This window comes from Equus przewalskii, chromosome 6, assembly GCF_037783145.1.
Source record: "Equus przewalskii isolate Varuska chromosome 6, EquPr2, whole genome shotgun sequence".
Lineage (NCBI taxonomy): Eukaryota > Metazoa > Chordata > Mammalia > Perissodactyla > Equidae > Equus > Equus przewalskii.
Window position 1 is genome coordinate 22896706 of NC_091836.1, and position 14327 is coordinate 22911032.

General features: G+C 50.4%; 1 protein-coding gene across 4 annotated transcripts in view; it reads left to right on the forward strand.

Annotated features, from left to right (window-relative positions):
* ZBTB16 (zinc finger and BTB domain containing 16) overlaps positions 1 to 14327 on the forward strand; it is a 184523-nt gene that overhangs the window by 3165 nt on the left and 167031 nt on the right. For all 4 annotated transcript variants that reach the window (XM_070623163.1, XM_070623162.1, XM_070623164.1 and 1 more), the window contains one exon: positions 1705 to 3062. In XM_070623163.1, the coding sequence (XP_070479264.1) occupies positions 1795 to 3062 (1268 nt within the window). In that variant the 5' untranslated portion in view covers positions 1705 to 1794. The remainder of the gene's footprint in view (positions 1 to 1704; positions 3063 to 14327) is intronic.

Below are 14327 nucleotides of genomic sequence, written 5' to 3' on the forward strand. Positions count from 1 at the left end.
TGGGCACCGCAGCCAACACCGACCCGATCGTGGGCGCCGAGCCGCGAGTCGGGGAGATGGCTGGCCGAGGGCACCCTGATTTCTTTCAGGACCTGAGAAGCTTGCTTTGGGGAAGGAATTGCGTAGCCCAGTTTCCATTCTTTCGATTGCTCCCTCCTAGTTCTCAGAAACCCTGAAGTCTTCAGGAAGGCGCACGGTGGCGAGGAGCGGATGAATGGCCATCCCACCCTTGACGGCCTCAGTCCCCACCCCAGGGTGGGCAGCAAAAGTATCTTGATTAGCCTTCCTGTTAACCCTTTCTGCGTGAGATTTGTGGCTCTGGAGCCAATAGGGCTCCTTTTGGGGCGGAGGCAAGCAGTGTTCCAAGAGTGAGGGAGCCCTTGCTCTGTTTTGCTCCCAGTTCCTTTCACTGCGGTATTGGCTACAGCAAGGCAGAGGCTGGGAGTGACTTGGGCCTGGAGGTCTCCCTAACACTCTTTAAACCGGGTTTGGGCCTCCCAGAGCCCTGTTATTGATCTGGAACAGTGCTTTGGGGAGAGGCCTTTGTCTCCCAGCGCTGTCCTCCCTTCATACTGGTTGTAACTCACACTGAGATGCTGGTGCCAATATCGCTTCCAGTGCCTCCAAGCCATGTCCAGCATCAGTTGCTGCTCCTGGTCACAGGACTTGCCCATTCCTGGGAGCCTGTGGGACACACTTGGAATTCATATGCCCAGCGTGTGCCCTCCTGGATGTAGGGGTGCATGTTTCCTCTGATTTCTCTCCTGGGGCTCTTTCATGATCTATCCTGCTACTTTTATAGATTCTCATGTCTACTGGGCACTTGTGGGCAAGGGTAAGTGTGGCATCTTATATAAGCGTGCACACATGTTAACTCTTGCTCCCTCTCTGGTTAGTGTGTTGCACACACCCTCATGTACACGCCCAGTCCAGATTTTGGATTACAGATAGAACAATAACTTGAGGTGCCTGTGGGTAGAAGTGAGCCAAGCCAGTGTGTGGGTTACATGTGTGTGTTTCTCTTAGTACCTAAGGAGGGGCGCTGGCCTGGGTCTGTCAGTCTTTTGCAACCCTGAGAAGAACAGAAGGACAGAGGCCCAGGATTGGACCATGGATTTTTCCTAGGCCTGTAGGCTGCTAGCCCCAGCTAGGCTTGGCTTTGCTCTTGTGGCTACCACTGTATGGCAGGATTTAGGGAAACTTTGTTTTTAAGATGAGATTTGCTGCACAGGGGGTTGAGAGTGAAATTGAGTGCTTAAATTGACCAAAGGAAGGGGTTAAACTCTTATTCTTTTCAGGTAGCTGCCGGGCACCTCCTCATAATGAATGTTAGCCTTGCATAGGAGCTTCCCACTCTCAGACTTAAAGACAGCCCAGGACTCACAAGGCTCCACTGTAATTTTCATTTCACTTCATAGAACAGACGTCATAGAGCAGTGCATTAGGCATGTGCTGTGGCAGAGCCTTCTCTTTACTCTCATCATCTCTGGACTTGTAAAGGTAGACATGTAGATTTCTAGGAAGCTCCCCTCTCCTCCATTAAAGTCTCCAAGAGTCTTGCTGGGAAATGGGCCAGGGGGCGGGGGAGGGGGGGAGGGGGGGTGGACTGTGTTGTATTGTTTGAATTCTTACTTTTAGGGATATTCACTAATCTGCCTTTTGTTCTCTCATCTCTTTTGCCTCTTCCCGCCCTCTCCTGTGTAGACCTCTCTGTTGGCCCAGGAAACTCACCCTGCCCCACCACGCAGAGCCAGCAAGGAAAGAGAGCCTCATGCCTAAGCCGCGGGGAGCACCATGGATCTGACGAAGATGGGCATGATCCAGCTGCAGAACCCCAGCCACCCCACGGGGCTCCTGTGCAAGGCCAACCAGATGCGGCTGGCCGGGACCCTGTGTGATGTGGTCATCATGGTGGACAGCCAGGAGTTCCACGCCCACCGGACTGTACTGGCCTGCACCAGCAAGATGTTTGAAATCCTCTTCCACCGCAACAGCCAGCACTATACTCTGGACTTCCTGTCGCCAAAGACCTTCCAGCAGATTTTGGAGTATGCGTACACGGCCACGCTGCAAGCCAAGGCAGAGGACCTGGATGACCTGCTATATGCAGCCGAGATCTTGGAGATCGAGTACCTGGAGGAGCAGTGCCTGAAGATCCTGGAGACCATCCAGGCCTCAGATGACAATGACACGGAGGCCACCATGGCGGACGGCGGGGCCGAGGAGGAAGAGGACCGCAAGGCTCGGTACCTTAAGAACATCTTCATCTCGAAGCATTCCAGCGAGGAGAGTGGGTATGCCAGTGTGGCTGCACAGAGCCTCCCTGGGCCCATGGTGGACCAGAGCCCTTCAGTCTCCACTTCATTTGGTCTTTCAGCCATGAGTCCTACCAAGGCTGCAGTGGACAGCTTGATGACCATAGGACAGTCTCTCCTGCAGGGAACTCTTCAGCCACCTGCAGGGCCTGAGGAGCCAACACTGGCTGGGGGTGGGAGGCACCCTGGGGTGGCTGAGGTGAAGACAGAGATGATGCAGGTGGATGAGGTACCTGGCCAGGATAGCCCTGGGGCAGCCGAGTCCACTATCTCAGGTGGGATGGGGGACAAGATGGAGGAAAGGGGCAAAGAGGGGCCCGGGACCCCGACTCGCAGCAGCGTCATCACCAGTGCTAGGGAGCTGCACTATGGGCGTGAGGAGAGCGCTGAGCAGCTGCCACCTCCAGCAGAGGCTGGCCAAGGTCCCCCGGGCCGACCAGAGCACCCCGCGCCCTCAGCTGAGAAACATCTGGGTGTCTACTCTGTGTTGCCCAACCACAAGGCTGACGCCGTGTTGAGCATGCCGTCTTCAGTGACCTCTGGCCTCCACGTGCAGCCTGCCCTGGCCGTCTCCATGGACTTCAGCACCTATGGGGGTCTGCTGCCCCAGGGTTTCATCCAGAGGGAGCTGTTCAACAAGCTGGGTGAGCTGGCTGTGGGCATGAAGTCAGAGAGCCGGACCATCGGGGAGCAGTGCAGTGTGTGTGGGGTGGAGCTGCCTGACAACGAGGCTGTGGAGCAGCACAGGTAGGCCCCCCTTCAGTCCCACACCCGACACCCCAACACCCCGACACCCTGCCTTCATTCCCAGCTTCTCCCCAGTCCTGGGGCCTGGCTCCCCTGTCCTCCCTACTATTGGTAAAAACCCACTTCTTTCAAAGTCCCAGAGAGCCACTATTCAAGTGTGGTGAGGGGCTGAGGGTCTTTCCAAGCATGGGAGAACTCATGGGCCCAGCTCCTTTCTAGGCTCTTTCCTCTCTTTTTGCCTTTGGGCTCCCGTTGGCTTTCTTTGCCGTTGGGTCTATTCTCCCTTGCCTGGAGTGACTGATAAAGTGGAGGGAGGGAGAAGAGGGAGTGGGGTTGAGCAGGAAGGTCTCCCACAGCCTGGATCTGGCCGTGTTGCCAGGTTGCAGGTACCCAGGTTCCCGTGTGGCGGTTTCTGCCAAGGTAGGCTGGTCTGCAGCTCTGGAGGGTGGGAGGGGCTGGATGCTGCTCAGGCCACAAGAGCGGCTGCAGGTTCTGAACGTCATTCCTGGTGAACTTCCATTGCCAGGAACGTTGCTTGCTCTCCCTTCTCATTCTCTGTCTCTGCAGACACGTGGAGGGAGTTGATTTAAATTCAAGGGGGAAGGATGGGTATGAGAGTCTTCGTTTTACAGCCTGCAGAGCCTTATTCTTATCCCATCTCTACTCGCATTGAATTAAATGCCACTTCGGGCTGGCATTGGCTTCCCTCTGGCTTCTGTTTCCTTCGTGAAATAACCATTCACTGAGTTCTTATGACGTGGAGGATGTGCCTAGTTCAATGCTAAGTGCTTTACATGGAGTCACATTTTTGTAACCACAGCCCTCTGAGGTAGGCGACGTTCTTATTTCACACAGGAAGAAACTATGATGTTTTCCCAGGGTCACATAGATAGTAAGAGGCACAGCTATGGATTCAAATTCAGGTCTTAACTCCCTTGCACACTGCTGCCTCTTGGAGCCGTTCAGTCCTGAAGAGGGTCGTGTCTACAGAACAGAGGGTTTTGAAAACTGCTCCTCAGCAGTGGAGTAAAGACGGAGGGAATCAGTAGTGGGTATGGTGTTGGCCTGCATCTGTCATAACAATATGCCTATCATTTCACCCTGTGGTCTCTGGGTGTCAAGAAATCCGGTTTCTGTTGTCATTCATGGTCACAGTTCTCTGCATGCCCTCTGGCCTGCTGTTTGGCTGATCTTGGGTGGCTTTTTCCCTTTTGCACCCCTCTCCCTCCACCCTATTCCTGTGTTGCTCATTCAGGTAGAGGAGGAGGTGTGAGAGAGGGGCGGTGGGGGGCGGGTAGGGGAGGCATCTGGAGGTCGATCTGATTACCCGACGCTGAGCTGGAACCTGCTCCAACGCTGCTTAACTGGTGACTTGGTGGCTCTGAGCCTTACCTTTCGGAACGTGCCGCTGAGCTCAACATAACCGATTTTTTCTTCCGGTGGGTGCGAAAAATAACTGCCACTGAGGTGTGTCGTCTTGAAGCTTGTACCGCTCAGACATAGACCCAGGGTTGTATTTGTTTTTGCTCAAACTTTCCTAAAGAGGAAACCCGGTCCTCAAACTTGACCAGATCAATTTGCCGTCTCCGGATGTGAATTATTTCAGTTACGTGCTATGAGAAATGGGGTACGGTGGAAAGTAATTTTTTTATTGAGGTGTAATTGATGCATAACATTATATTAGTTTCAGGTGTACAACATAATGATTCAATATTTGTATATATTGCGAAACAGTCACCACAATAAGTCTAGTCACCATACATAGTTATAGATCTTTCTTTTCCTTATGATAAGAACTTTTAAGATCTACTCTTAGCAACTTTCAAATATACAGTATAGTATTATTAATTATAGTCACCATGCTGTACATTACATCCCAAGGACTTATTTATTTTATACGTGGAAATTTAATCTTTTGACCCGCTTCACCCGTGTTGCCCACCCCCCACCCCCTGGAAAGTAAAGTATTTTTCTGACTCCTGTTGCGTCATTTTTGCTTCTCTCTACCTAAGAGAGCTACAAAAGATATCACTCTCCCAGGAGTCCCAAGTTCCCATTCTGTGGGACCCTCGCTTCTCTGGGGGGAGGTGGAGGGCTGGCTGCGTTGTACCCCATAGAGCGTGGGTGGTGGAACTAGCCATATCTGGCCATGAGTGCTTGGGAAAGTCATGTGACCATTCTGAGCCTTGTTTTACTCTATTTAGATGGAGATGGTCAGCAGGGTGTGGTGCTGAATTAACGAAGTAAGAAATCCCTAGAGCTGTGCCTGGTGCACAGTAACTGTGAAGATGGAGCAGTGGCCCTTCGATCCCCCATCTTGTTTAGGTCTTGTCTCTGCATCGCCCCCACTGGCTCTGAGTTGTGGGTCGTATCAACGGCTCTGCCTTCTACCGGGCTTGTGTTGGCTGTGAGGTGGTGCAGAGAATGTGCCTGTCCTTGTGAGCTTGTGATGGGGAGGCGCTGGTCCTGGAATCCTTGGCGTCACGCTATGGGCTGCTGACATGGAGAATGTGCTTTTGACTGAGGATAGAAAGTGAGCTGCTGCAGCCCAAGAAACTAGAGCCTGGGGCAGTGCCTTGCGTGGAAAGCTGGAGGGGTCTAAAGAAACGGAGGAGGGGAGAATGTGTTCCTGCACCTGCTTGGCCCTTGCTCTGACTGGCAGCCACTTGGCTTCTGCTCAGATGCACTTTTTCCTCTTTCTCTCTCCCTCAAAGCTCCAGGATTAAGGTGCTACTTCCTGGTTCCCTACTGTTCTCTGTTCCTCCCCCGACATCACAACTATCAGTACAAACAAAAAGACAAGACAAAACAATCAGAGTGGGAGGTCCGGAAGCTGTGGAATTGGCTGTAAATGTAACAGGGACGAACATGGTGAAGTAACAGGCTACAGATTTGATTTGATTTGATTTTTAAGCCAGTAGGCGAGAGTGTTGGTAAAGGTTAAGTTCCCAGCAGTTACTGTTGCTTTTCTTTGTGGGGGACAGAAGGGCATGGAGAGGAAGGAAGGGGAGAGGGCCGGGAAGTGATGCAGGAGGGAGAGGTGGTTAAGGAATCCCATCAGTTGGTTTCCTCATGACTTGGTCCCAAGCTGGTGAGAGGGGAGCCTATAGGCACGACAGACAGAACGAAACTTAGTGAAGTTGTGGTCCCTGCGGTGCACGGGGAGATGTCAAAGCGATGTCATATGTAGTCATGGGTTGATGGAGAGACCACACAGTGATGCTACTTGGGTAAATTAAATGGTGTTTCCTTACCTAAAGGATGCAGAAGGAAGTCAGGACAGTCAGAAGATTCGATGGATCAGCACCATTCTCCAGGCAGACACAGGAGCAAGCTCTGGACCCCAAAACCTTCCCTATGGGCCCACATTATAGAGGACAATGTCTGAGGGAGGGAGGGTGGGTCACAAAGGGATTCTGGAAGACTGGACTCTCCTTCTCTAGGCTCAGTCTCTCTTCTTTCTCGTTCTCTCTCTGAAAGGCTGGAGCTGTTCTGCGTGTAGCCTTGTCTGGATCTGATCTAGGGACAGGCTCAACTGGGCCCAGTGCAGCTTCTCATTCTCGGGGTTATGTGTATGTGATAAGGTTACAGGGAACAGTATGGCTGACTTGAGTGTGAACACAGTCCTCATTTATAGCCTTCAGTCTCCCTAGGCTCGTACAGCCTGCTCCTAATACGTTTCTGAATTTAGTGCTGCAGAATCAGAGTGCGGTCTGGTTTCCCAGGAGCCTCTGGATCTTCTGCAAATAAGCCCTTAGACCAGCCACAGTGTGGATCCTGCACACACACAGTAGGAACTCTTGCCTGGTTCTTGAAGGGGTGCTCAGGAACCACAAGGAATGGCCTCAGCCAGCTGGACTCACGTGTGCACCCTTCTTGGTGGCTTCTTGGGGCCGGCTCTAGGTGCGTGAGCCACATAGCTGAGATGTCAGAGTTCTGCCTGGCCCTTTGCCTTCGTCCCTCCAGGTGGCCAGCAGCTCTGTTTTCAGTGGTTGACCATGTAGAGGGCCAATAGCCATTGACCTTGATTTAGGCCACCTTGAGGCAGGTAGAAGTCGCCCATGACTCTTGGTCCTCTTTCATTATTCTGCCAGCTTTAGACATCCTTGAGGTCAAACCAAGTTCTCTTTGGAAGAGAGCATGCTGTGGAATAATGATCACATCGGCAATAATATTAATACTGCCTTTTATTAGTTATACCACTTTTTTCTTTGCACAGTCCCTTTAGTGACTTTAGCTCTCTTAACCACACAGGCTCCCCTAAGGGGGTACAGGTCCATCATCCCATATCTGTGATTAGAAAGTCTGAAAGCTGGAAGGTTTTATGTAAGTTTGTAGCAAACTCATTTAGTGGCAAATCCTGATCTGAACTGATGTGAGACTATATTTATCCCACTTGTTTTGAATATTCATATGTTTTGCTGCAAAAATATTAATGTGTTTGATTACAGAGTGCTTCCCTAGACTCCTCTGGGACTGGCAAACACTCTAGGCCCCATAGTACCTTTCTAAAATCTGAACAATTAGGATTTCAGAAGCGTCCAGTGGTTTTGGATAAGGGATTGTGGACCATTATCAGCCCCAACTTGAAATGAGGAAAAGGAGCTTAGGAGGGAGTAAGTGACACGCCCAAGGTCAGGTAGCTATAAATGGTCAGAGCCAGGAGCTCAGCTCACCTTCTGATTCACAGTGCTGGGTGCTCTGCGCCAGGCCATATAAGAACATGGGCATTGCCGTTCTGGGTCGGATCCATCTGACCTAGTCTTTGGGTGCCAACACCATCCTTCAGATACCACCATTGGAGGCTACAGCTATCTTCCTTGACGTCAATCCTAAAGGTCAGGTGGAGCCCAGCTTCTCTTCGTAGCTATTTACGGCAACTCTGTCATTCACAGATTTGCTCAAATCCTTTCCGAAACGATTTCTGTTTCCAGGAAGTATCCTTTTGGGGGTGATGAATGACTTAAGTTTATAACCTCCTGGGCTCCTGGAAATCTAGTCTTTTGTCGAGCTCGTTGGTTGTGAAGATAGGAAGATGGCAGAAGGCTTGGTTGAGTTGCATCCGGCTGTTTCCCAGGGCGGGCCTCTAGACTCAGCTCTGCGGTTTTTCTTAGCGCTGTCACCATGTTGGTCTCTTTTTCACCCTGAGCTTTAATTTCTTCATTTGTAAAACTGGGCACTTGGATGAGCTGTTTCTGGATTGTTGAGCTCTTTAAAAAGTTCTTCTGGGGCCAGCCCGGTGGCGCAGCAGTTCAGTGCACACGCAGTTAAGCGCGCACGCTCCGCTTCTCAGCGGCCCGGGGTTCGCTGGTTCGGATCCCGGGTGTGGACTTGGCACCACTTCGCAAAAGCCATGCTGTGGTAGGCATCCCACATATAAAGTAGCGGAAGATGGGCATGGATGTTAGCTCAGGGCCGGGCTTCCTGAGCAAAAAAGAGGAGGACTGGCAGTAGTTAGCTCAGGGCTAATCTTCCTCAAAAAAAAATAAATAAAATAAAAAAATAAAAAGTTATTCTTTCACCCCTTACACACGCACTTCTGTCTTCATGAAGTCCTTTTGGTTAGTTGAATTTTGCTCTGTTTTAGAATCTGGATTGGCAGTCAGCCAGCTAAAATAGGGGGTCAGTAAGATTCCCCTCTGTCTCCTCTGGCTCCGTTTTAAAATACTTTAACCTGCTTAGGGTTCCTCTGGGATCCAGACTGTCATCTCCAGTCATCTGGGATCTCGACTGAACTCTTGGAAATTTTAGATGATTTATTTTATTTCCAGTGGAGGAAAGTTGCCTGAGTTCTTTCGTCTCAGTGAGGAGTCCTATTGTAATTCGCTGTCCCTGTCGGATGGAGCTGCTGATTGCTGGAGGGAGGGGGGAAAGCTGTAGATCGGCAACACTTTTTCCTCCTGCTTGTTCTAGGAAAACTATTTATGAATCTTTAAAATAGTGATTATCCTAAACTGTTAAAATCAAACTCCATTCACAACTCTTTGATTTCTTGCTAATTCGGGAGAAAAACATTCCCATTCACTTTAACTTTTTCTAATTAATGACTTTAAAACGAGTCTAACTGAGAGCCCCAGTGTGAGACTTGAGAGTCTTGCTAAGTGAATACAGGTGTGCCTCAGTTTGTCCATCACAGGGTTCCTGAATTTTCCTCGGTGACTAAAGGTTTTCTTAGTCAAGTTCTGTTTCGGTGCTGTTAGGTGAAAGTCCTGACTCAGTGGCCGTTATTTTGGTAGAAAGAAAAATTTGTGTGGCATCCCCACTGCCCCACCTCCAACCCTGTGTTTTACACATAGAAAATGTGCATTTTAAGTAAATAGACCATCTGGGTCAGAATCCCCATTTCACCACTGACCAGCTGTCTGACTGTGGTTACGTTACTTAACCTCTCTGTGCCTGTTTGCTCGTTTGTAAAATAGGAATAATAACAGTACCTACTCACTGGGTTGGTACAAGGATTAATCAGTAAATGGTTGTCAAGCGCAAGGAGTGGTGGCACAAAATAAGTGTTCTGTGTCTGCTATTGTATTTTTATTGCCATTGTTGTTGTGAAGTGGGTCACCCTGGCAGTGCAGGGTAAAAAATGTGTTTGTATTGGTCCAGGTCCTGCGTTCTCCACAGGCGGTGGTTCATCCAGCACCATGAAACCTGCTGCCTCGGTGCTGCATGTTTGGGGCCGATACACAGTGAGCACATGCATTTTCCCCCAGAAGCTGATCTCTTGTACTGTGGTGGCCAGGGTACTCTTTGTCCCAATGACCTGAGGCCTGATGAGTCATTCCAGTTCTCATTTAAATTTAGCTGGGCAGTGCTCCATCATCAGCGGTTCCAGAGGCGGCTTACCAGGCGGTGTCCTATTACCTGTGCACGTGGCCAGCCGGGAGAGCTGATTTCCCTGTGGTCGAGGCAGAGATGAGCACGGACGCCCCCTTACTGAGGGAAGTCTGGGCTTCTGGATGCTGGATGTGCCACAGCTCCTTCCCTTTCCTGCCCCCAGTGCAGGATGCTTCCCAGAGTGCATTCGGCCAATGTGGTTTTGAGTGCTTGATCCACGTCAGGTTCTGTGCTAAGTGCGTTCGTCGTCAGAATCTCCTCAAACCCTCCAGCTGCCCTATAAGGTGGATGCTGTATTTGCATTTCCTGGTGGGCAGAGGTTAATGGACTTGTCCGCGGTAAGACAGTAATGGGTGGCACCAGGGTTTGTGCCCCAGTCTTCTGGCTCCATGTTCACCGTTGTTTCCGTAATGTCCTGCTTGGACTTTCAGCTCCTGATGGAGTCAGGAGGGAAGGGAGAATATGGGAGAATACAGGAAGGACCAGCTCCGTGTGCCCTGAAGCCGGTGACCAGGAGGCTCATCACTTGGCCAGCTCTGGGCTCCTAGCTTCTTCTGGTGCCTCGAGAGGCGGAAAAGAGGGAGGAGCTGTTACTGCAAAGGGTTCAGGTCTTTGGGGGTATCGGGACCACACAGGCTCCACACAGAGCACTACGTTGTACTCCATCATCTGTTACCAACGCAGAGGGGCCGGCTTCTAGCAATAGAGGCCTTTTATGCTAACTTAAAAAAGCAGAAAAATGGAGCGAAAAAGAAATCCACTTACAAAAATAAAAATCCCATGCTGTTAATTTCATGCCAGCATAATCAGAAATTCCCCTTTCTATTTCCCCTGAAAAGCCCCGGTGTCCTTATTATGCTGGCTCAGTCTGGAAAAACTGGTTGGGTTTTGCCTACGTGACGCTTATCTCTGCAGCTGCAAGGAGGGGATCCGGTACTTTATCGTCAGCACGGAAACTTTGGCTAAAAACTCGCAAAAATCTGCTTAATTCTCCGTTCCTAGCTCACTTTCAACTCTGTCCTCGAGACCTGATTTTCTTTAGCAGGAACAGATTGCGTTCAGCTTTGCATTCGGAAGAACTCAAGTTCGAGAAGAGAAGGAACTTCCCGGAACAGGGGGACGTTATTGGTAGAGTTATTAGAAGACTTGGTCATGGAAATTTGGATGACGAGGAGAAATTGTGGACCAGTTGGAAGTAGTTTTTGGAGTTCTTTCGTCTTCAGGGCCATTTAGATCCCCCACAAATAAAAGGAGGACATATACATGCAAACAAACCACCAGCACTAGGCATAGCAAGAACAAGCAGACACCCCACCAGACCATTGTCTTTGTGGGGGGCAAGGTGCGTAGTGCCTGGGCGCAAAGACTGTCGTTAGATGGCCCTGGGTTTGAATGCCAGTGCTTCACAGTGAGTTTGGGCAAATGACTTCCCCTGTCGGAAGCATCAGTGTCCTCTCCTGTGAAGTGAGGTTAGCCCCATACCTCTCAATGGGGTTTTCAACATATTAAATGAGGTACCATGTAACGTAAAGCACACAGCGGGGCCTCGCATGTGAGGTCACCTCCCTGCTTCCCGCTTCTCTCGTGGCCTCAGGCTGACAAGGGAGCCGCTCGCTCGCTGAGCCCCCTGCCACCCTCGCCCGGCATTGGTCTCTAAGTGGATTAGCTGAGCGTTGTGATCTTAATGCCATTAGGCCTGTTGGCACAACTCTCCTTGCCATAGTGAGAAGCAGATGTGGCCGGCCATAATGGCCCTCGGTGATCCATCAGGCCTGGAGTGCTGGGGGAAACATTACGAGTGTTAATTTGGGGGAGTCTTTTATGGTAGCTGGGGGAAATGGGGAGGGATTGTTGGAAATGTATTTATTTAAGCCATTCAGCAGGTTAGATGCTACTGGGGTCTACTGTGGCCAAACCCCCCACTCCCCACCCCTCTCTTTAAGTAAGGCCCCTCCCCACCCCCGAAGCCCGGGCCTGATTACTTCCAGAGTTGGAGAGACAACTTAGCAGGGCTCTTGTTTCTTGCCGATGTACCTTATTAGTAGCACCTGGCATCATAACCCACTAATGGGAACCAGCGCTCTCCTCCTGCGTGGCCAGTGACAAGTAGCCTTGTCAGCCGGAGCTTGCCGTGCGAGGAAGTTCCTATTAGCTTTATGGTCAGGAGAACTTGTCCTGTTCAGGAAATGAATGTTGCCGCTAAAGGTCCGCAGCCCTGACCCTGGCGGCATAACCTGTGCGGGCCGGGGAGACCCCGCTCAGGATGCTTGGGATTTCAGCCCCTCTCTGGTTCTTGTCATATGTAAAGAGGGAATCACTGTGGTATGTTGCAGCCTTGAACTTTTGATTTATTCAGTGAGGGCAACTTAACCGTTTCCATGCCTGGATGGCTGTGTGGTGACGGAGCTGAGTGTGTGTGCCTAGATGTGTGCCTGGGGTCTGGGGGGTGGAGGAGAGACCCCCACACGCGCACAGGGGTTGTCTCTGGGACGTGCGATTTCAGGGGATGGTTGTCTGCTTGCTTTTGCATCCCCGCAGTGTCAGAATTTTCTGGAGTGGTTGCTGGCTGTGGCATGGTGGGAAACTGGTTGAACCTGGGTTTGAATTCATCCTCTGCCTCCTAGAAGCTCTGTGGCTCTGGCAAGATACCGATCCACCCGCTTCCTCTTCTGAGAGAGGAAGTTAGTAACATCAACTTCACAGTGTTGCCATGATATTGTTCATAGGATGGTGCATACAGAGTATAGGGCCCAGTCCAGGGTCAGGCACGTGCTATGGTCTCAGCTTATAATGTTTGAAGGGAGGTGCATGTTTCTTTGTTTCTCATTGTAAACTTGTTTTAAAAAATTGAAAACAACGGCATAGTCTTTTTTTCCCATTTCTATTGAGGCCATTTTTTCCTCATCATAGCCTTAGAATCATTAAAGAGAAGCTACTTCTTCTTCTTCCTCTTCTTTTTTTTTTTTCTGGGCCTGGGAGTAATGTTTCTAAATGTGATTTTTTGCAGAGAACAGTAAGTAGTGTTTGACCTCATTCTTGAGGGAAACTTTCACCTGACTCTTTGAGATGTTTGTGACTTGTCTGGCAAATGGATGCCTTACTTTTGCTGCTGTTGCAGCTGCCGCCGTTTTAAAGGCCCCTGGTGACAGAGGAGTGAACTGCACTTTCGGGCGAAGCACACGGAGTCTTGCCCCAAAAGATGGGCCTGGGGGCAGGCAGGGGTCGGTCGGAGATGATGCTTCCTTCCGGAACTTTAAAACAAATCTGTCCATTTGTCTCTAGCATTTATGGCATCGTTGACAGTAGTTCAAGGAGAAATAAAAAGAAGTTCTTATCTGATTGCGGAGTTGGGTGCAAAGAGAAAGGACAGGAGTGGTCAGCGAGTCGAGCTGCTGGACCTGGAGTTTTGGAGAATGGGACACTGGTCCCTTGCTGGGTGCACACACTTGGGGGAGGCAAGTTCTCACCTCCATTCAGCCCTCTTTTCCCTCTACATGAAAAGCTGCGCCTGTCTCAAATAAATAGCAGCTCTTGCTCCTGTTGGAGCCGATGAAAGCTGCTTCGAAGGCGTTCGTAGAGTAGGGATGGGAAGTGCTCAATGCGAAAGCTGAATCGTGACACTTGTCCCCTGGATGCTCTGCTAAATTAAGGCTCCGCTGACATTTGTGAGTCTCCCCCTCTGCATACCCCCACCCCCGTCCCCTCGGCAGAAGGGCTAAGGATGGTACCTAAAAACAATGTGAAGCGGCTGCTAAATCGAGTGACTCTAAAAACATTTTTCTTTCCTTGAAGTTGAGTGTGGAAAACCAGGGCCGGACTCGTGAGTGTCGCAGCCCCATTTAGGGCCCGTGTGCCTGGCCCCTTTCCTCCATTTCTAGCACAATGGTTTTCATTGCTACCTCTCCCCCTCCTTCCCCCCTTCATAATTATCCACTATTTTACTTTTTGTGTCCTGACAGCTACAAGAGGGGTTTTTGTTTTTTGAGCCGAGTAGCTGCTAAATATTCCCCAGCAGCCAATTCAGTGGGGTGGGGGTGGGGGTGGGGGGGCGGAGGGAATAGGCCAAACCTTGGCATCCCCTGCTGCAAAAGTGAAAAATATTTCTGTTTGCAGTTAATTTTAGTGGCAAGCAGATCATGTTAACTGGATGTAATTGCTTCCAGATATGGCCGAGGGTTTTGTGTGTTGAGATGAAGGGTCTGGTAAGTGCTTACTTCCTGTGTAAATTAGCCTATTCCATTCAGTCTTTCATTCTGGCCAGCCCTGGATTCTGTCATTCTCCCGTTTTTCCCCCCTCCCCAGCCTGCAGCCTGGTGTGAGAAGCAGCTTGCTCTGTCCTTCCAAGGGTAATTCTTTTGTCACTTGGAGCTGCTCACCTCTTGATGTGAGTTTGCCCTTAAAATACTGAGAAGAGTTTGAAGACATGCCACC